Source organism: Streptopelia decaocto, assembly GCF_964273445.1.
Source record: "Streptopelia decaocto genome assembly, chromosome: 1".
NCBI lineage: Eukaryota > Metazoa > Chordata > Aves > Columbiformes > Columbidae > Streptopelia > Streptopelia decaocto.
This window is the reverse complement of record NC_138663.1, coordinates 77,062,106-77,085,451: the sequence shown is the minus strand read 5'-3', so window position 1 is coordinate 77,085,451 and position 23,346 is coordinate 77,062,106. Positions and strand designations below refer to the sequence as shown.

General features: G+C 40.3%; 1 protein-coding gene and 1 long non-coding RNA gene across 5 annotated transcripts in view; both read left to right on the top strand.

The window, feature by feature from the left end:
• The window catches only part of ST8SIA1 (ST8 alpha-N-acetyl-neuraminide alpha-2,8-sialyltransferase 1), a 147,826-nt gene extending 132,980 nt beyond the window's left edge, over positions 1 to 14,846 (top strand). For all 3 annotated transcript variants that reach the window (XM_082054867.1, XM_082054869.1, XM_082054868.1), the window contains exon 5: positions 1,134 to 14,846. In XM_082054867.1, the coding sequence (XP_081910993.1) occupies positions 1,134 to 1,620 (487 nt within the window). In that variant the 3' untranslated portion in view covers positions 1,621 to 14,846. The remainder of the gene's footprint in view (positions 1 to 1,133) is intronic.
• A 46-nt stretch (positions 14,847 to 14,892) lies between these two features.
• Positions 14,893 to 19,458, top strand: LOC309440792. 2 transcript variants are annotated; one of them, XR_014184262.1, is made up of 3 exons: positions 14,893 to 15,155; positions 16,002 to 16,065; positions 18,899 to 19,458. It is a non-coding gene; the product is annotated as an uncharacterized lncRNA (long non-coding RNA). The 2 variants fall into 2 exon arrangements; XR_014184263.1 differs by having other exon boundaries at positions 15,945 to 16,065.
• Positions 19,459 to 23,346: the final 3,888 nt, after the last annotated feature.

Below are 23,346 nucleotides of genomic sequence, written 5' to 3'. Positions count from 1 at the left end.
TACAATTTTCGAGATGCTTTAATATTTTACTGAACTGTGATTTGTTTAGTGACAGATGTCAGGAGAGGTCAAACATCAGTGCAAGTTTTGGTGTATGTGAATGGCCTAGGATTTCCTGCCAAATGTTTCATTCGTCTTGGAATATCCAGAAGCACATGGCAAGGAAAGTTACAGTCTTGACAGAATACTTGCTTTGGAACAGTATGTAAGTCTAACGTCAGGAATCAGATAGACTTCAGCAAATAGCTATTAGTGATGTACCAAATTGTAACCTGATGTAGTTTGTATATCAAGAGATGAGAAGACTATCATATTTAGAGACATAATCTGTACATATACATTGCCCTCCTCATAGTTGCCAACTAGTCTCTCCTTTACCTCGCACGCTACAAATACCAGATGCTTTTAAGCCTGCTCAGTGTGTAAATCGTGCCATCTTAACACCAGCTCTGAATACTATTTGCTGCCTGTTGCTAAATTTTTGTCATGCCACTTACGCTAAACAATTCATTGATTTCTGTCTTATTGTTTGTAACAAAGTATGTTCTTTGAGATTTCTCTCAGTTCCAGAACAAGAACTAACTACTATGGTAACACAACCTAAATCACTATACAGGCATAACAAAAACAATTCTTACAAGCCTTACAAGCTTCGTAAGTTCAGAGTTTCTATTTAAATATTTCTTGGTATTGCTTGTTCAGCATGTAACTTGGATTCTTTTAGAGTATGCCTTTAAGAAACAAGAACAACACAGATGTTAACATTTCTTTTAAAGAATCCTGTGCCTGAAAAAATAAGTTGGGGTTTAGACAAAAAGAAAAATGTGACTAAAAATTATTGGTTTTCAGGAAAACTGTCAGTGTTCATTCAGGGTTTTTTGAAAAGATGAAATCAGAAACATTTTTTGTTTTGGAATTAGCAGGATACCAGATAGTTTGCAACTGTTTATTCAGGTTTGTTGTAGAGGAGAGGCAGTGTCAGACAGTCAGAAGTTTGTCTGGACTTTCTCTGGGCTCGAGAAAGGAATGCAGGTAATTGAAAATATGTGTATGAAAAGCATCTTTTAGCTGAGTTTTGAAATGACTGGGAAAACCTATGTGTGATCAGCTTGCTTTTCCTTCTTGTTTTACAGGTTCCAGAACCTGCTGTGGTCTCGAAAAGCGTTTGTGGACAGTGTGAAGGTGTATAACCACAGCTACATCTACATGCCAGCCTTCTCGATGAAGACGGGGACGGGACCTTCCCTACGTGTCTATTACACCCTGGAAGACTTTGGTGCCAAGCAGACGGTCCTTTTCGCCAACCCCAATTTCCTGCGTGACATTGGCAAGTTCTGGAAGAATAAAGGTATACACGCCAAACGACTTTCCACAGGACTTTTCCTAGTCAGTGCTGCCCTTGGGCTGTGTGAAGAAGTGACAATTTACGGCTTCTGGCCGTTCTCGGTGGACCTTCATGGGAAGTTTATTAGCCATCATTACTATGACAACGTCTTGCCCGATTCTGGGTTCCATGCCATGCCGGAGGAATTTCTACAGCTCTGGTTTCTTCATAAAAGTGGTGTACTGAGAATGCAGCTAGAACCATGTGAGGACCCTTTAATCCAGTCTTCTGCCTGAGGATCATGGGAGTCGGTTTGGGAGATCCAGTAGTTTGTAATTTCCATGCTCTCCAACAGAGAGTTATGTTTTCTGTTGATTCTTTTTAAAGGGAAAATAATCATGGATCTGCACAGACCATAAAAATGTTACTTGAAAGCCAAATGGAATACATCCTTAATGTATAGTGCTTTATGGAACTGAGGCGTGGGGAAGTGAATCTCTCCATTGAGTCCATTCAGCAGCATTGTGAACTTCATGTCGGAAGCAGCACAGCTGAACTTTCTGAGGGACGTTTTTAAATGACCGCTGTAAAAAGGGCATTAAGGCTCAGAGGGACACAGGGCCACCCACAAGCTTTGCTGACAGTGCCAAAAATGACTGTCTGTTCAAAAATCCATTTCATTCCAGATTGGCACCTTGTAAAACTTTCCTTTTTCCTTTTCCCCTCCCCCCCCTCCCCCCCCCCGGTTTGGGGGGGGTTATGTGTGTGTAGGAGAACATGTGTGTGTTGTATTGTTGACTTTGTTTCCTTCCCTTTTTTTTCTTTTTCCCCCCAGTTGAAGGAAAAGGAAAGGCTTAAAAGCCCTAGGAGCTGAGTACCATCAACTCCTCTGAAGACTCTTGGGGAGTGAAGGGTGCTAAGAATCTGGTTAGAAGAATGTCCTGCTACTGAGTGTGGATGAACCTACCTATTGTAGGTTTTATCAGGATACTTTATGTCATTGCACTTATAGCCATGCTAGTGCTATGCTGTGGGCAAGAGCTGGTTAAGGGTAGCTGGTTCTAAAATAAAACGTGTGTTATAAAACCAGTAGTGAAGTGCAGCCTGGTTTCAGCTGACCTGCTGGAAGATTTCCACGGTGGCTTTAGTAGTAGGGATGGATCGTGACCTGTTTTGCTGTCCAGCCTTAGGGATTAATTCTGTATTCATTTGGACTCCAGATGTTCGTTGACTGTCAAGGGGATTTGAGGTGTTCAGTGGAATGCGGAATGAGGTTCTTCATTTGCTTATAGCAGAAAAACTGCAGAAATGAATGTTAACTGTCCTTTAAAATGAGCTGAAGCTTCGGAAAGCCTTTCTCTTTGTGTGACTAGCTCTTCTGCTTGGATTGTAATGTTAGCCTTAAAGACTTTTCTCACAAGATTGTCTCCGGTTAAAGATAGTCTGAAAAAATAAAACAGCCTTTGGGAGCACTGAAACACTGCATAGCCAGCAAGAAAAAAAAAAAAAAAAAAAGAAAAAAGGAGAGAGAAAACAGCAGGCCCTTACATAAGGCAACCTCTCTCCTCGCAGTGGGTGAATTCAATCAGTGTGTGCATTGCACACATGCTGCTCTGGCCAGCACAGAGCCTGAAGGACTGTTTTATTTTGGGTGATTACTTGGACAGCAGATGGTCCTATCGCCATGTAAATGAGAAATCTTTTTGTTTGTTTGCTTTGGTTTAGCACTATAGGACAAGAAGAGAATACCAGTTCAGCCCACAGTGCAATTTCGGCTGCAAGATGTTGTCACCATTAACTTTAAAAATCCAAATCAGTGTTCTCTTTCTTATCCTTCCATCATTAGTAGCTGAAATTCTAGTCAAAGTGTTGGAAAAACAAAATTGTCATCAGGTTTCCATGATAATTTCCTGGTTTAGCTCCAAAGTACTAGTACTAGTATTTGGGGGGATGTGTCCTATCATATGTTGAAAACATCTCTCTTTGTAGACTACCAACTGCAAGTTATATAGATATAATTAAAAAAGAAAGTCAAAATCCATGGCTCTTCTTTAAATATGAATAATTAAACTATCTATATAGGACACTGGAAAAAAAAAAATCATGTTTTGCTTTTTAAACCTATGTTTCATAGTAAAATCTTCTTTCTAAATATAGATATTCCAAACATAAAGTGGGCACTGCTCAATAGAATTACAGGGCAGTGCTAAACTGTAACGTGGAGATTTTGACTAAATAGCATTCTAGAGATTGTTCTGATAAAATCTGAATGTGCTTCTTCAACCCATTTTATCTTTGTCCACATTTTTTTAAAAGTACAGTCAACACTGATGGAATGTCACTTGATTCTCATTTGTTATTTTTGTTTTATCTATGATGTGGGTATCACTGAGGAAGGATTTGAAAGTAAAATATTCTTCTTACTGCTTGTTATAGCAGGACTTTACTGAGCTGTCGTTCTTGGAGAAGAAGAGGTGCCTGTAGGTTTTTATTGTACGCAACAAGTTTTGCACATTTTAGTGCTTTGAAGACTACATTATCTGTGAGAACAACATCAGAAATATGGTGTGCTAAAATGGTATTTCAGCAGGATGCCAGCATTTGCTTGGGGGTGGGAGGGAACAAGGAGAGTAGGGGCAGCTGCCTCTTTGCTGGTCATTTTTTTGTATTTTTACCAATGCCTGGACATTTAGTTCTGAACACCTCTGGCAACTTTCCAACCCTTTGGTAATCCTTTCTTCTGTGTCTTGGGGAAATAATCAGATTAGAAGAACAAGAGGAAAACCTGAAATTTTTCTAGGGAGTTTCAGTGCAGTGTTTCCTAATGTATGGTTTGTTCATGTTCAGTCAGTGCCTTGGGTACCTGGAGATGTTGTACTCCCCACCTCTGTAAGACTGAGGCAAAATTAACCTGTAGCCTGTGGTCTTTGTAAGTGCCTTCTGATGTCTGCAGTCCTGACATTAGCAAGGAGATAGGTTTCAAAAAATTATAGAGGTAGGAGAGACCCAGGCTCTGTGTGATATGAGACTGATGTTGGAGAAATTTATAATTCTGGCTCTATTCACATTTCTGTATAGCGAATAGTGTATCTTACAAAGACAACCTCATTTGATGGGGAAGTAAAGGCTTCGAGGATAAATAATTTTCTATAACTTCCAGAAAACTGGCAGCTGAGAAAAAAAATGAAAATAAATGCTGCTTTTGAGAAAGCAAAATCTGGTTTAGCCGCCTGACTTGTCAGTCCATGCAAACACACTGGCCAGCAATCAGATTTTTGCCCAGCAAGTAAAAAGGAACGCAGGAAGGTTCTGCAAGTGTTTTGTGGCAAGAGCAGTCACATACACACACACAAAAAGGCAACTGGGAACATGAGCGTGGCAGCTGCCCGACTGGCAGCTATCTATCTGTCTTGGAATAAATGTGCTCCATCCATTTTGCTATTCGCTGTGAGGCTTGCCTAGTCTAAGTCTAGGAGTGGGGGCATCCATGTATAGGATCACTGATAGGAAATATGGCATTACATGCAGGGGACTGGAGTTACACCCTTCTTCAGGAGGGAGATCACACTGTGCAATAGGACCATACTTCTGCCTAAAGATGGCACAGTCCAATCCGGGAGGCTGTGTGTGTTAACCGTGAAAAATCAGCATCTCACAGTCATGGCAAACTTTGGTCAGAGTGATTATATCCACCCAGTATTTACCTATTGTTTGATTCCAGTCCATTGATGACAGCACCCTTAATCAAGTCTCATTGCTTGTGTTGCTATATTTTCCCTGAAGGGAACTGAAATATTAATCTTTGTTGGTGAAATTCCCTACTCTAGCTTCTCTATGTCTGCTGACAGTCCCTGAATTTCTCTGGCAGTGTAGCTGAAGCTGCACAAGCCTTCGCCAGTTTGAAAACTACTGCGCTTAATCTTCAATAAAAACTAGTTCAGACTTGCCAGATGATTTGTTCATGTTTCTAGTTATTAATTTTATCATAGAGGTGAGAAGGTACAGGAGCACTGGAGTAATTTCTTTACGTAAGAAGCATTGCCCTATGTTTGCAAGTAAATGTCTTTACAAGAGATTTGCATGGAAGACACTGAGTACTGAAATCACCCTAGACAAAATCTTTCTTGGGTTTGGGGTGTATATGCTTTTGAGTAAATCAAAACAAATTTTTGAACTTGCACCAAAACTATGTAAAATGTCTTCCTGTGGATTATGAAGCCTTTGGGGCCTCTTCTAAAACAGACAAGCAAAAGAGAAGCCAGCAACCTAAAGACAAGGGATGTGTGTGCTCATGAGAATAAAAACGTTCATAATTTTCGCACAGATCTTTCTACAATACTAAGGGCTCTTATTCATCCATGTTGTATTTTTATATTTTTGCTGAAGATACTAAGTTGAGGGTGAACCAGCTACAAAAGTCAAAGGTCCGAGCCTCTGTTACAGCTTAACTTCTGTAGAATATAGAAATATCAGCCGTTTTGTCAACTTGACTATTTTCACCTTTTTGTTAGCTTCATCAAAATGGTGTTGTAACATCACCTGCTGAGTTTGCACCTCTGTGGGAGCTGAAACTAAGCAAAGCACCTGCTTCTTCAAACTGAATGTCTGAACTGTGGTAGTTACATAAAACCCTTGCTCCATACACCTTGATGGAAACGGGCTTAATATCTGTCTCACTCTTGCCTGTAATTAATAAGGAGAACAAGAGTGAGGAAACTTTTAATCTAGAAGTGAGGATAATTGAAGGAGGTGAATGCTATTATACCTTTTGCTGACTGCTTTGGTTCTTTTCTTCAGCTCGAAAGATTAGTAGATATTGGAAGAAGTCCAGGTTATATGAAGGACAGGCAATTCTAGAGGAGCTGGATGGTGCTGGAGAAAAGGAAGATCAAATCAGTGGTGTAACAAATTGGAGTGTAGCAATTCTTGATAAAGATCCCCAGCTCTAAGCAACTGTAAGACATTTTTATCTGGAAGTGACTGTGAAAAATAGGCTACCTATGACCTACCAAGGGTTTTCTGCAGGATGGCAGCAAAGCAAAATGCTGCGAGGAGCAGAAACTGATTAAACAGAATGGGAAATACAATGGAACAAAGAATGATGACGAAAAATCCGTCTTTCCCTTCTCTTCTGGTACTCGCCCCAAAACACACAAATAAAATGGGCTAACCAGCTTTTGTCCCAAGTCACTATCTCCTTCATGAAATGATACGGTGGGATTTCCATTAGCTGATACTTCCTAGTAAACAAAATTCATCAGACCTTGTCAAACAACAGCTCCAAATTGTTAATATGACTTCAGTTAGGTGTTGGTAATTCCATCACTAGAGAAGGGAAACAGGATGGAAGGCAGCTGCATTTTTCAAAGCAATGGTTGCAAAATAACTTCTGTTTCCTGGAATTCCCAGATTTTGTTACTTGGAATTTGTCAGTTGTTTAACTTTTTTATAGTTTTTAAACAGAACCATTAGTAAAGGACTTACCAGCCTCTTTGTTAAGTATTAGCAAACTTGTTTTCCTAAGTGCAACACAAATACCCAACAGGAGGCTTAACCTGTCCTCCCCAGCTGGTATTTCTTTGGCAGCAGAGAGAATTTAAGCAGCTACTTATTCCTCCCTGATTATTCATATTCTTCAGGTTTTATTACAGCAGATTGAGCCCTAGTGTATTCAGCCTCTTCAGCTTAATGCATATACTTAAAAATGAATCTCACTCTATCTTTTCAGCTGGAAAAAAGAAAAAAAAAAAAAGAAAAAAGAAAAAGTTTTGTTAATTGAAAATGGTTGTGTAGGTTCGTAGGTTCTCTACAATCAGGAGAGAGAGGCACCTCCAGGTGGCGATTCTTGCTTTTTCTGAACACAGGCTGCATTCAGAGGCCTCCTCAGGACTGTGAAAACACTCCAGCTGTGTCCGTAAGGCGAAGCTGTGCAGGGCAGAGCAGACGCTTAAGTGTTTTCCCTGACGGGTGCACAGTTTGCTTGTGAACATGCTGCTGTGGCCTTGCCAGCCGCCCCCAAATGCTGGCCTAACCCATGCTCAGGCCTTGCACAGGGCCGGGGTTCAGCTCAGTCACTTGGTCAAGGGTTGCAGACCAGGTCCTAGATAATTACCTGTGGCAAGGCTGGAACTCTTGCTTCACACTCTGAAGTGCTGGGTGTACTGGAACTGACGGCAGCTCATCCCTTTGGAGACCAGCCTGCTTCTTGCCCTGAAACACTTTTGATCCCTGCAAGTCCCAGAAGGGCCTATTAAATCTGCATTTTAAAATAATCCCCAGGTACTCCCTGCTGATATCGAGTTGGTCAGCTTTTTGTAGAGCTGAGTATTTATCCTGTTTGGGTCCCTCCAAGGGAAGTGAAACTTTAACACTCAGATCACCTGGAAAGGAGCAATTAGGGATGCATAATATATTTTAAGCTAAATTCTTACCAAGAGGTTAGGGAACCTACATAGTCTGTAAGAAGCTTTGTTATTGTGCAGTAAAGGAAAGATTTTCACTGAAAATAGATGCACAGAGAAAAAGTGGTTTTGATTAGAACAGTACAATCTGACACCCAGATTTGAGTCCCTGCTTGGATATCTTCGACCAGGATCTTGGTGTGCTGTGAAAGTGCCATAATAACTTATTTTCCTTCTCTGAATGTATTAATTTTTTTAGAAAATGCTTGAACACTTTTTTTTTCTTTTTTTTGGAATCTCTATGTGCTCAAAAATATATATATATCTATTTTCAAGATCACAAGTTTTCTTTTTGGACAGCCATAGCTTTTTGTATGCAGAGTGAAACTGATGGAAGATGTCCAGCTTTCAGAACACTGTTTTGGAGTAGTCTGGCGGGGCTCCTGCATACACAGAAGTTAGTTGCTGCCTCTTGAGCTGTAGAGTTTCAGCAGATGATACAGAGTATGCTGCACTCACAGTAAAAAAATAAGATATTTTAGCCACAGCTCTGCCTGCTTCATGTCTCCCATATGCTGAGTGCTATTTCTTAGATCTGCAAGGGCTCTTCACCTGTGAACTTCGATCTCAAAGATCATACATTGACTAATTTTTAATTTGAATGTACTGAAAACTGAAATGATAATTGAAATGACTGGAAATAAGTCCTTTAATGTATCATTTGCTGATGCTGCGTGGTTTGCCCTGTTACAAACCAGACCTGTCCATATCCAAAAGCCGTTTTATCTGAGTATAAGGCTCGTATATATGAGGAGGTCACTGGAAGATGAATGCCTGATGCTGCATAGGGCAAGGACTTCCAAAAAACACTGCGGTTTTATTTATATCAGCAATGAAATCTCCATTGAGCCAATATTGGATTAGGTCAGCATTCAGTGCTGTTGATGCTCCTGCCCCATAAGCTTTTCCAATAATTGTTCCGTGCATGGGCAGTAACGGTGGATTTTTTGTTTGTTCCTCCTCTTCACCTTGCGTTGAAAATGGAATGCAGTGTCAATCCAAACTCTTATTTACCCTTTTTAGAGGTCTCTGTAATTAATACATAGGTACACAATTATACAAACAAAATAGATGATAGCCTGAAGTTTATGGATCAAACACTGATTAGTATCTTGAAGAATTTGAAATCATTTGGTGAAAAAAAAATACCCATATTTTCCAAGTGAAAAAGATCTATTTTTTTCCTCCTTAAATACACTCAAAACTGAACAAACTCTATGTAAGAGACGTGTTTCCCCCGGTTTTCAAGTTACTCTGCACTTCTAGCTTTGTATTCAAGCCCATACTTCTGCAGAGCTTCCAATTTTAGGCCACTCTTTGTGGTGTCCTCAGATAAAAAATTAAATGTTATACTCCAAATGTAGTCAAAAAAGAAAAACAAACTCTAGACAGAGGTTCTGATCTTCTGAAGTCTGTTACTGTTTATGTACTGTTATTTAGTCATGGTGTCGTTTAGTCTAAAGAACTAGACAAAGGTCAGAAGAGACATATAGAAGATGACACTGTCTTTCTCATAAAGATAAAGGCATGCAAGCACGTATTTAAATGTTTGACTGAGTTGGGACCTAAAGTTATTAAGGGATGTTAACTTCTGCTTCTCTTTCCCTTGGTTCTTCTTGTACTGGGATGAAACGTGCTGTGTTCACAAGTTGTTTAAAATCTCTTCTGCACTACAGTGAACTTTCCTCTGGGCTCTAAACCTAAAAACATAACGGAGATACGTAAACCACTTCAGGTTTATTAATACTGAGTGCAAGCAAACTTATATGCAGTATTTCACGTCTTCCTAGTACTAATTGCTGTATTAACTCAGAATTAAAATGAATTATTTCTGATACCACATATCCCAGAATGTTTGAAATCTTTCTTCCTGTGTTGCTTTCTCTGTCAGGTGAATGAAGATTATATTTAGTTCAGGTGTTTTGAGAGCTAGTTAACTCATGCTTGGGAAGTAAAGTGAGAAAAACAGAAATTTTATAAAATACAAGGCTTTACCTGTTTTGAACAGTGAAAACAAGCACATGAACAAACCTTTTTATCTGACTGAATTTATGCTTCTGTGTTAAAAATCCACCTGCGTTGGTAAGTATAATAAGGACTTTTCCTTCAGATAACACATAGATGGTAGGAAAGTGAAAAGCCGTGCCTTTAAATGAGAAAAGGAGGTTTTGTTCTCTCTACCCCACCCCTCAATTTACAAGACAAATTCTCTGCTGTCTTTTACTCTTCTGACTCCTGTCATATCAATAGGATTACCTGTATTTTAACCAGCTGTCTGTTCTCAAACCAAAAGGAATTAATCCTACAAAAATTTTCAGTTGAGGTATTTTAAAGCAATGCCAGGTTATGCTACCTAGTTAAAGTTTCTGTTCTGTAAGCTACTGATTTTTTTTCCACATGTGTAGATCATGAGTAGTTTATGCTATTTGTTGGTTATTTTTGTAAGGCAGACATCTTACTGTATTTCAAACATCTGCTGCTCCGAGATGTCACTGTCTGAAATCAAATCATGAACTAAGTCATGTCCTTGTTTCAGCAAGTTGCATAGAAGTGATCCATGTGCTGCTCTATCTGCCAAGTGTATTTTATGAGCCAAGTGAAAATTATAAAAGGATTTTTCTACAGTGTGAAGCCTCTCCATTAACTGGCTATATCTCAGAATTAGATATCTTCAAGCAATTTATTGTCTGTGATGGATCTGATGCTTGCTAATCTTTCCACACATTGTCAAATAACTTTGTTAGACTTTATTGTTATAATGATATCTTTTCCCCTCTGCTATTTCACTGCAATTTTTCTTTTCTGATGCTTTTTGCAGGGAAGAAATTTTTCTTCATTCTCTCTCTCTCTTTTTTTTTTTAAATTACAATTTATACCTGAAGCTTACTTCTAGTCTCAGATGCTGGTTGTCTTAAAAATGTTGTTCTTATGCCTTTTTCCTGTGTTGTGCGCTGTATCTTCTTTTCATAACACTACATATGATGATGACAAATGAAGTCTTGGCAAATTATCTTTCTCTTAGCCATTAAAGACCTTGAGAACTGAAAATCCTTCTTACTTCCATAAAATCCATTCTGGCTTTAAGTGTCTTTGGGTTTTAGCCAAAATTGCACACAGTCAAATCTAGAATCTTTGCAGTATTAGCGCACTCATAGTCAATCAGGCATCAATAAAATATAAATCCATTTCCAAAGTTGCTTTCAACCTCAGTGGAAAACAGAGAGTCTTTAATAAGCCTTCTTAATAATGGACTGTAACTACAGTGGTGATAAAAATGTTTTTATTTTCATTTTATGTCTCATGCAAGTTACAAGCTCAGACAAGGATATAAACAAATCAGTATCAGTCTAGTTGTTATCTTGGTTTTGGTACATGTATTCTTTCCATTGACCTAATTGTTTTTCATTTTTATTTTGTTTTGCATCTCAGTGAATATTTTGCAGATTCTCATCTAATACCTAGATTATTACCATGTGTAATGTACAGGAATTGCACTTAGTAAGTTTTTGGTTCCACTGGAGAGTTTGCTAGTAGTCTGCATATTAAATGAAGGGAGTTTTACCCTCTTCTTTACAGAGAACTGTTTGGGTGAGAAGCAAGGCATTAAAAACCACTGCCTGGGTCTTGTCTTGCTTGGGCTGAATGCCTGTGCTGGGAGTGGAATACACAGGGTGTCTCCTGAACCCCTTGGGGCTTTGGGAGATGCTCAGGGGTGCTGCCGCTGTACCTTGTGCTGAGCAGTGGGGCCAGGCTGGCACAGGGGTTGGGGCAGTCATAGAATCAAGAATCATTTTGGTTGGAAGAGACCCTCAAGATCATCAAATCCAACCATAACCTAACTCTAGCACTAAACCATGTCCCTAAGAACCTCATCTATACGTCTTTTAAACACCTCGAGGGATGGGGACTCCACCACTTCCCTGGACAAGAGGAGAACCAGCAGGGCAGTGAAAGGTGATAGGAGGCCTGGGATGCAATGTGGAGGGTGGTTCCAGCCCTCACATGGCTGGGGCTGAGAAGGAGCGTCTGCAGTCTGCTTCTTACTGTGTGCTTCCTCCTCGGAATGTGTCACAGGATGCTTTGCACTCAAGCACATATCCAGCCTTGCTGGCCCTGCTGGGAATGATAGTTCTGAATCTGAGAAGTAGTCTTCCAGCTGGAAACTCCTGTAGCATGCTGTTCCTTGACCTGCCTTTCCTGGTCCTGAACAGCTCATCAGCAGAGCTGGATGCTGAGAGCTTCCCTTGGCCAAGTGGCTCCTCACTGCAGCCTCCTAGTGCCACCGTGGAGCCAAGGCTTCTACTGAGAGACGAGCCAGGAAGTGTATGTGCCCTCTTGAAACAGGAGAAACTTAAGTGCAACATCTATAGCAATTAAATAGCAGCAAGGCTCTTTTTCCTTTGTTGTTGAAGGGAAGGCAGTGCAAAGCATTTGCATGCCATGGTTTAGCCACTTACAGGTCAAGCACAAGAAGTTTGAATGTGCAGTTTGCTGTAAATTCTGATTTTTCACCCCAAGCATAGGATAGAAATGTCTCCTATTTTTATTTAGAAACATAGATACTAATAATTGTGCTTAAATATTTCTCTTATTTTAAAAAAATCTAAGTTAGTAACTGAAATCTTGTAGAGTCATTTTCATCTTCTCCAGCAGTTCAAGGTGACAGAGCAATCCTGCCTGCATGAAGGAAGTCCTTAAAGACTTCTAAATCTTTCTGTTTCTTATGCATACCAGACACTTTGCTTTAACCCGTATCAGTGCTGGTTCCATCTGGCTATTTCTGAAAGCTCAAGAGAAAAGTAAATGAAGATATGCAGGAAATTAAAGGTGCCTCGCTGTGATATTTTTATAGAGTGGTACATTGATTTGACAATGAACTGTGAAATGTAGCATGTGAATGATAATGAATGTAAAAAACTGCATGTGTTTTTATTTGAATGTCATGTCTGTGAGCTGGATTATTAGTATGAGCTCTGTAGTGTGAAAATGCTGAAAAGAGAAGTGAAATGGAAAGAAGCAGTTTTGTGTAGTGAACCACATCCTCTTTCGTCTATCTCCCTGTTCATGACCAGACTCTGATTCTGGTAACATGAACTTTACCGTTAGAATGATAATAAACAAAAACTTCTTTCTTCCTAAAATTAAAGATGCTTCCTTCCAGCATTGTAAGGGAAAAATCTATTTGCATTTCCAGCAGATCAGCCTTCTTCCCAGGCATGGACTCATGGTGCTGCACTGGCTGGCAGACCAGTGGAAGCTCACTGATGATGCCATACCATGTGTTTCCTGCTCTCAGAATTCAATAGTCTTTTCCTGTGCCAGGAAATAAGTGGCTGTGGTTTGATGTGGTTTTGGTGCTTGCTTATGGCTGGAAGGTAAAGTGCTAGCTAAAATGCCATGAGCTTCTTTCCATTGCTTGTAGGCACAGACGTGCATGCAACTTGAGGAAGGAGTTTTGAGCTTGCCTGGAACAGAAATGGGCCAGGCAAAGGTTTTTCAAAATTATTAATTTTGTGTTTGGCTGACTGAGGTGTTCACGAGAAGTCAGTGATTTCAGGAGGGACTGACATTTGTTCCCTTATCCACAAGTTGCAGCCATCCTGACATATCTGCCCAGCCACAGGGGCCCACTGGGGTCATACCAGCTCCCTGCTGTTTTCCTTTGGAAACAAAATAGGTTATTTGAAAGCAAGGAGCCCAGGCAGCATTGCTTGAAGTTTCATGATAGGCTTCTGCTTGCCTCTACCTGTAGCTGTAAGGTCCCTGCTCTCACCTTCCCTTGCATACCAAATGCATGTCTCAGACCTCCTGCTTTGTAGCTGACCCTGTCTGCAAGGTTGGCCATGAGAGAGGGCAAGTCTTCCTCTGGTGGAATGCTCAAGCAAATGATGAATCAGAGATGAAACACACCATGCCATAAACATATGTTTGGAAGGAGATCAGTGTTTGGTTAAACTAACTTGGGAGCTGTCTGTGATTTATAGTAATGCCGGTATACAATAGCCCAGGCAGGAGAGATGCAAGGTGTCTCATGTCTCTTTAGGGACTGGGCATAATTGCCATTTTTGTTCTCTCACACAATATTTCCAAAGGGACAATGTGATGTGGGACATCAGTGTTAGCTGGTGAATTTTGACCTTGCGTAATTCTAGTACTTTGATTTCCATTTCTTCTTATCTCACTCAGTTTATTGAAAAATGTGATGGTGGTGTGATAGTTCAATGTCCCGAGATGGTTTTAGAGTAGATAAGCAAACCATGATGCCTCTGAGGGTGCATAATTCAATGGATTTGTCTTGCCTCCAGTGACTGGCGTGTAATATTTATTGTAACATTTATGATGTATGTAAGCACTACAGGCTGGATGTTGTGTCAAAATGAGGTGAGCACTTAGGTAAACATCTCCTCGAATCACCATCATTTTGGCACACTCAGGGGCAAAGGTACTTGTGTGGAGTGTGTTAAACATCACAAAGCGTGCTGTTGTTTAGAATCTTGTGATTAGGGCTTCGATCAAATTCTCTCCAAATGTTTGCTGTCCGCTAACACTGTTACAAGGACTAAGGGTTTATCTTTCTTTGCCTGGCAATAATGTATTTTCTATTATGTCAGTAGATTTGTTCATTTACAAGTAGTGTGCAGTGCTCCTTTGAAGAATGTCTCTTTTTCAGGTGGTTTCATGGTGACTGTGCCCCAAAATGTCTAGTTGTCTCTCAATAGCAAAAATTGCTTTGTTATTGAATGTATTATTTATTAACAGGATCTTGTTGTCTTTTTCTAGCTGCATTTTACAAAATATGCCACAAGCATCTCATATGATTTTTATAAGGAAAGTCTTATTTATAATATTCATGCAAGTGGACGGAAACAAATCTCAACTTTGTAGTAGTCCATGCCTTTTTTCATAGCTGAAGAGTCTTAATGAACATGATCAGAAGGGACAGGCTTATTGTTTTGTTTAATTTTGATGGAATTTTTCAAAGGTAACTGTTATGTTATCTATAATTTGGATTTAATTAACTTAAAAAATAAATATGTCCATTTTAAGAAATGAAAATAGTATTTGTGGGGTTTCTTATTCTTTTCTTTTCCCCGTTTTCTAACTCAGTATGTCCAAACAATTGAGGTAATTTCCTCTTCCTCTTTGTGTAGTCTATTATTATGTCAAGACTTACATCTGTTGCCCTCATCTGATATTTCTGGTTATTATGCTTACTTAATTCCTTTTCTTCGTAGCTGAGCCAGTAAGACAGGTTTACATACAGTGTTAGTCTGAGAATCAGCCTGAGGCTGAACCTGTACATTTTTGCCTTTCCAGAACAACTCAGAAACACAACTTTGGATGCACATAGAAATTCCAAGGAGACACAGGTATTTTGTCCAAGAGGTTCCCATTCTGCACTCAAATCAGTGTAACTGAATCCCACGTGCTTGGACTGGATGTTCCAGTGCTCAGTCTCATACCCACATAAGAGGCCTCGAGTGCATTTTCTAAAGCAAATGGTGATTCTAGTATCTGAACGTTGACCCAGCTTAGATGTCTTTAGGTATTTAAGCCAGATTTTCAAACTAGATTTTCTGTGCACAAGCCTCTCCAAGACAACTGGAGTTTCACACTGAGTTCCTTCTGAGATTATGAAAAAGTCCTCTCTCACTTTAACCACCCCTCCCATCCCCCGCTACCCATCCTTTAAAACCTATGGAAGACATAGGATTAAATGGTCCTGGCCATTCCAGGGACAGTTGGGGCAGGGTTCCTCAGCCTGATAGATATAAAGAAGCAAGCATCTCTGTCTGTCTTCATTTTATTGCAAGAATTATCCATAGCAAAGATGGATAAGGGAAGACAGAAGGTTCCTTTTCTAATGGAAGAGGGGAAGACAGAAAATCCTTTTTCTTTAGCCACGATTGTTCCTTTTCAAAAAAACGCAAATTAAACATGAATGAGAGACTGTTTAACTTCCAGTTCACTCAGGTGTGGGCAGATATAAATTGCTGAATCCAGTTGAGGATGAGGTCCTAGTGATTGTGTTTATGCTAGAAATCTTCAGATGATGCCTTAAATTTCTGTGGCATGTTTATTTCCTTTCCCTAAATGCATTTTCTTACCCCATGAGTAAATAAGAATTATTTTTTCTTCTCATTTAATATTTTTTTTAGTTTTCGGAATATACCATCTCTCTCTAGATCACTCACTAGATTTTCTCATGTTACAAGGAAGGACAAATGTCAATGGGAGATCACAAAATGAGAACTCCCTTCCTCTGAGGACTTCTGCCAGGTGAGTTGTCAACAGGTGGAAGCTTCTACACAGTCTCTGTTGTGTGCTTGCTTGCATAGTGCACATTGGCCATGGTTGGATGGTGGGCAACCTACATAAAATCTCCAAGTCCTTGAAGCTACATTTCACTTTCAGCAGTTGAAGTGCAACTTAACAGCTATGTCTTGCAGCTGCTGTTAGTTTTTCCCTCCAGGAGGGAATCATACCTTAGCCATGCCACTGACTCCAAGTATATTTTTTAGCCCTGTGCCTCTTCTTCCCAGGCCTTTAACCTTGGTAACTTAATGTTCATTCCTTGTATGAAAATGCTCTGTGGAAATGAAAAATGTCAGCAGTATCAGTACCTCAGACTCCCTCCATCTGGCCTTGACAGGAGATGCTTGAATGTCATAGGAAGGTAGTTGCTGGGGCAAGAGAAACATATCCCATCCAGGAAATTCTCTTGGTTTCTCACTTTAAATCCTCTTCTACACAGATTTCCAGCCCACTGTCACATATCCAGCTTGGACAGGTTGGTGAGGTTATTGGCTTCTGAGTATGTTTCCTTTATGTATTTTCCCATTTTACCTCTTCATGGAATTTAGCAAAAGTGTTACACATCTTCTACTGCTTGATCAGGATGTCTGGAAGTGCACACCTAAATGAAAAGACCAGCATTCAGTGAGAACTGCAGTGTAAGTATTGCAGTAATGATTACAGCTTAACAGAGATGTTCCCGTCTGATGCGATTGTACCTAACTGTTAAAAAATTTTATGAATTTGTTGCATCAGACTTTTGCACAGTGATCTACTGGTTGGCTATGGCATGTTTGCTCGAGCCTGTTTAGTAACAAGGAGATTTAAGGTTCCAGCAGGTAGCAGATGGTGCACAACGTGTACTGTCTTCTTAGTTACCACAGAAGAGGTTTATGGGTAACACAAATAAGAACTTCAAGTAGAGTTTTTCAGGAGAAGACACTCACTACTTAGGAGAAAAGAGGTTGCTTGCGATTTCTGCTACAGATTACCAGATTAGCCCCTCAAACTGTTTAACCTCTTTATGTCAAATTGGTGCTGTCAACAAGGACTAATGCTCTTCAGTCTCACAAATGTTACAGTAAAATGTTTTAATGTTTTCTGAAAAATGCTAGCAGAGAACATTGAAGTATTGAAAGAAATGAGCTGCCCTGCCTCTAGAATTTCATCCAGTTGAATGCTGGTCACAGGTCACCATTACATTTTGCTTTGCCATAGCTGGGTTAGCAAACATTTTAGATGGACCACAACCATGAGAGGTTGCATTATGTCCATCTTGATTACACTGATACTTCACTGTCCTGAGGACCCCTGTACCCCTGAGGCCCCAGAGGAAGTCAGGACAATGGAGGAGTCAGCCTTAGTTGATGAGGACTGGGTTAGGGAGCGATTAGGCAATCTGGACGCCCATAAATCCATGGGTCCAGACGGAATTCACCTGTGGGTGCTGAGGGAGCTGGCTGAGGTCATTGCTGGACCACTCTCCATCATCTTGGCCATGTCTTGGGAAACGGGAGAGGTACCTGAGGACTGGAGGACTAGTCTTCAAAAAGGGCAAGAAGGAGGACCCGGGTAACTATAGACCGGTCAGCCTCACCTCCATCCCTGGAAAGTGATGGAACAACTTATCCTTGGTGCCATCTCAAGGCATATCAAGGATAAGAGGGTCATTAGGGGCAGTCAGCATGGCTTCACCAAGGGAAGTCGTGCTTAACCAACCTCATAGTCATTTGTGAAGACATAATGAGGTGGATAGATGATGGCAGAACAGTGGATGTGGTCTACCTTGACTTCAGTAAAGCATTTGACACAGTCTCCCACAGCATCCTTACAGCTAAACTGAGGGAGTGCAGTCTGGACGATTGGGTAGTGAGGTGGACTGTGAACCGGCTGAAGGAAAGAAGCCAGAGAGTTGTGGTCAATGGGGCAGAGTCTAGCTGGAGGACTGTATCTAGTGGAGTCCCTCAAGGGCCAGTACTGGGACCAGTGTTATTCAATATATTCATCAATGACTTGGATGAGGGAATAGAGTGTACTATCAGCCAGTTTGCTGATGACACCAAGCTGGGAGAAGTGGGTGACATCCCAGAAGGCTGTGCTGCCATCCAGCGAGACCTGGACAGGCTGGAGAGTTGGGCGGGGAAAAATTTAATGAAATTGACCTTAATGTAGGAGTAGTTGCATTTATACAGTCCTAAAATTACATTCGGCCCTTTGAAGGCAACCGCGAGGCTGATGTGGCTCCCGGTGAAAATGAGTTTGACACCCCTGCCCCAGCCTGTTTAGATATTGTTTTTAATGAAAACCATACAAGTATCATGATTATCCCAGTTGCTATACCTTGCAGTCCTACTTCTTTCTTTTTGTGATGGAAGATTTAGAATTCTATGGATATTAAATTACTAGGTGTCTTTTCCCTATTTTCAGTGGTAGTCAGATTAGGCCTTACTCGTCTGCCCAGCTTTTAGCTTCTTCCCTGACAACCTCAAGATCTCCAAGGCTGATGGGTTTAGTACCTGAAACTAAAATTTAGAGTTAGAACTTTTTATTATGAATGTCCCATTTCATTTCTGCATACATCCTGGACTTTGATGAGAACAGTTAACATATATAGAGCAGACTTCTGATTAAAGAGATATCTAAATAGAAACCCTTACCATTTGGATCTTTTTTAGAAAGAATATCAGGACAAAATTACTTTCTGTAAAAACATCTGTGTGGGATTCTTTTCTGAAGAAGAAAAAGAATTAATTTCATTATGAAGAAAGATACTTAGGGCTGGAATAATTGACTCTGTTTCACTCTTTTTATTTTCTAGGCATTTAACAGGAATAAGACTGCAATGTATTTTGGTCCTTGTCAACCCAATTTGATCCAGTGCTCAAAAAGCCCCCTGTAGTATTGTCAATATTTTGATCTGTCAGTTTGTCCACTTTGTGCTTTTCCTTTATCATGTACCCATAAATGAGCATAAAAACTAGGATTTTCTTGATCAGTACCAGCAACATAGACAGCTTGCAAAATGTTGAAAAATAGATAAGCATGTGTACATAATGCCAAAGAAAATTTCAACACCACAAAAAAAGTTTCCAGATAATATTCAGACAGAATATGCACATAGATTCCTGACAACCTTGTATTTACTATTTAGAATTAAAACTGGTGATACTTACAGATGTACCTGTTGAAATTAATCTATACTCATGTTATTATACAAAAATATTTCATAAGTCCTAGAGTACTTTCTCAACAAAGGGAACATTATTTTAGTGTGTTATGCAGGCTTACTACAAGAAAAACATGATGAAGAATAGCTATTTAGAATCCCTGTTTTAAGAATGGTCTGTCATGATACTAAAAATAAAATACAACTGTGTATGCCAAATCATCATCAGACTCTGTGTGTGGTGTTTAAATTTAAAAAGAAGAATTTTAAAATAAAACAAAGTACTTGAAAATCAAGTGAGTGTAAAATTTTCCAGTAAGGAGATGAGACTGAAAATATGCATGAGGGAGACAACGCAAAGTTCAAATTAGTTCTACCACAATATCTTTTACAATCCCGTTCCATAGCTGGGCACTTTTATCTTGTGTTAATGTATTTTTCAGAGTCCCTTTTAGAATTTAGATCTCTCAAAATTGTTTTATTGAGATTATTAAAAACAAGATTTAATTTGAAGTCTTCAACGGTTTGAAAATGTATTCTTAGCAAAAGCAATTTAAAAAATCTGATAACCCATCTATGGTAGATTGGAAGCTTTGCAAATCAGTGTTAACCACTTGCATTCCTCACACTCCCCATCCCCATAATCGGCCATTCATTGCCATTGTGAACACTTACTAGCTACTGACAAATGTTCTATGAGAGAAACCACCTTTGGCGACATACCGGACATCTCTGGGAACAGAGGAAGAGTGACAAAGATCTGACAGCAAAAGGAAATTATAAGTGAACAGCAGTATGGCCTTAGGTTCATTGAGTGACATGGCACTCTTGACTTAGAGTACATGTGGCCTGTCAAACATGGTTTAGCTCTTGGAATTATTAGCTGTCTAGATGAATAATTGTTAGAGATATCAGCCATCAGCAAAGTTCTTGGCTGACAGAAAAAGACAAGTGCCAAGTTTTTCACGTGGGACAGACACCAGTAGGTCTGGGTACAGCCTTTGTAGCAGGAGGGCCTGGGATCTGGTGGACAGCTAGTTGAGTGTTAAACCAGCATGAGCTTGCAATGATAAACACCAACAACATAGTGTAGCCAGCAGACTGAGGCAGGGGACTTTTCCTGTGTGAGGTAATTGTGAGTCTGAGTGTGGAGTGTTATGGCTGCTGTTGGATGCCCTGATACAACAGAGATACTGAAAACCTGGAGTGAGTCCATAGAATTTGGGTATGGCCATGAGGTGGGAGCACAGGATACCCAAAGAGGATGCCTGTTTGTTCAGCTTGAACAAAAGAAGTCTGCAGGGGCAGCCCATGGTGCTCTTCAGCTTCCTGCTGGGAGGGTGAGACACAGCAGAGTCAGCCTCCTTTCAAAGGTACACAGTGAAAGGACGAGAGGCAACAGCCACAGGCTGCAGAAAAGGCACCTCCTTTTAGGTATAAGGAAAAAAATTTGCTATGACAATGGATCACACACTTAGGCAGGCTGTGGGAGTCCCCATTCTTGAAGACCTTCATCCAGAATGAAAATGGACAAGTCTTGAGTAACCTGCCTGAAGCCTGAAGTTAGCACTGAGGTCCAGATGTGCCTTCCAACCTGAATTATGCTGTGATTATCAGAGATGTCAATAATAATTGTATGTGACAAAGTGGGTCTTGGAGGGTCAAACCTAAAACTTGTATGGTTGTAGGGTGCTACAGCACCCAGTTGTGAATCTCTCTACACTTGTGACATTGGACTGCCAAGAGAAGGATTTGCATCTCCTTTTCCATGAACTGCAGGAGACTAGAGCAATTACATCATACCAGTATCATTACAAGAGAGGGTCGAGTGTCCTCCTAGATCTCTTTTCCATTACAGATGGACTCATGGAAGAGCACTTCGTTTGACACTATTGTCCTGACTACTTGGAAACAAATTGCCTGATGAGACTGCTGCTATTCGGTAGGGCTGTTCAACAGCCTATGGGATCTTGTTGCTTCCTTTTGCAAGGCTAAATTTACTTTTGCTCAAGCCTGATACAGAGGGGGATGGCCAGGCTGTGTGAAGGTGTATATCGGCAGTATAGGCTGGCAGGACAGTGTCAGGGTGGCTGGGACTGGGGGGGATGAAGCTTCTCCCTTGAGGTTTCCATGGGGTTGGGACTCTGGTGGCTGAGGGCTGGTTTGCCCTTTGCCTTCCAGATCCTTTCTTGCTCCCCCTACTCCAGCCAATGCCTCTCAGACTCTTCATCTTTGATTATTTTTTGAGTACACCACATTTTGCTTTCTTTTCCTCCATTTCATCTCCTATCACTTGCTCCCTCCCACTTCTTTCTGGGTTCCAACCTTCTGCCTCCCTTCTGGGTCCTGCTGTTTGCTGTGCTCCCTGCCTGCTCCCTCTGCTCTGGTCACAGGCTTCATGTCCCCTCAGCTCCCCACTTGTTTCCATTTGAATCTCTACAGGCATTGCTGTAACTGCTGATGGCCATTAAAGATATTTGACAGACTGAGGCAGATGCTGTAGGGAAAAATGCCACCAAAGTAGCCTGGAGGAAGCAAACACATTTTCATCAGTGCATATTTTGATGGTATGAGCTCTAGAAAGCTCAGGGCAACTGCACTGAACAAAAAAGAAAAACAAATAACTATTTATTCAGTGTACAAAGACGAGATTCTTGTTTGGAAAAAAAAAAAAAGTATGTAACTCACAGTGCAGGCACACAAGGGAAGTGGAAGGAGCTGAACATTGCACAGACAAACTTAATTCTTGTTTTTTCTCATTTTGAAGTGTTTGACCTCGTAATTTACTGTGCTTTGAATGTAATTCTTTCATATATACTTTTATGTACATTTCCTCAGACATTTATATTATTAATTTTCAATACTTCTTGGGGAGAGAGGAAGAATAACTAAAAAGCTTAGGTAAATGCACAAGCTTAGCTTGATGTAATCCACTGAGTATTTCTATAGAAACTTTTACAGGTACTCCTGCAGGTACCCACCAGTAAGCAGGTCCTGAATCTCATCTAAGTGCTAATATCCAAGCTTGGCAGCATTTTGTCAGGGTGTGCTCTGCTCTGACACAGTCTGTACTTAGGTCTTCAGACAGAAATAGAAGAGAGAACTAGAGCAGCCAGACACAAGCATATGAGGCTGCTAAGGAAGTGAAAGCAAATAAGATTAATTTTAATCCTCATGCTGCACTGTGAGTTTGCCCAGGTTTGGAGCAGACTTGTCAGCTAACCAGATGCTTCTGTGGCCTGTGAGATTGCCCAGTTGGAGTCAGTGAGGAGAAATGGGCATCTCTTGAGTACACTGAATATCCTAAACTGGATCAGATGATCTATGCCCTTGAAGTGCTTATTCCTTTCTTTATCACCAGGGTACCTCTTTGGACTTCAGAAGGTCAATGTTGAATTCTTAACTCTTTGTGCCTCTTGTTTCTTACCTGTAAAATTTTTCCCTTCCCTTAGATTTTACCCTGCTAGTGTTAAAACTTCATCCAGAATCTTTAAGTGAAACAACAAAACAAATAGAATTGTGTAGTAATACAACCACAACATAGTCATAGTATAACATAATCGGTGCTCCTGTCCCTTTAATTTTTTTTTCCTTTCATATTTCTACTGCTTCTTAAAGCAGTTTTTCCACTTAAAGTACAGGAAAGTTTTTTGGCACTGTATTGTATAGTGCATTAATATCAGCATTTAGAGTGCTTCCATAGTCTTATATTCTAATATTTGACTAATATTCATACCATTGAAAATGAGTGCTCATGCAGTGAATTGGACTGGAATTGCCAGAAATTGCAGAAATTGAATATGACATCTTGGGAGACAATCTTCTCCTTTATCCCTCCAAGTAAGTACAACCTAACCACCAAAAGGAACCAAACCCACATATTATATATTTCAGAATATATTGCTCTCAATTTTGTCCTAGAACAATGGCTGCCACAATATATCCTGAGCTTAGAAACAGAGTTTAGTTCAGCTCCTTCACGGGCACTTGACAGTTTTGGTGCCTCTTAATAGCACCTAACTGGGACCAATAACTCTCCAGCTTATTTTTGCAGTCCTGCTGTATCTCAATCAATTGCTATTGGTAGAAATGAAATATAT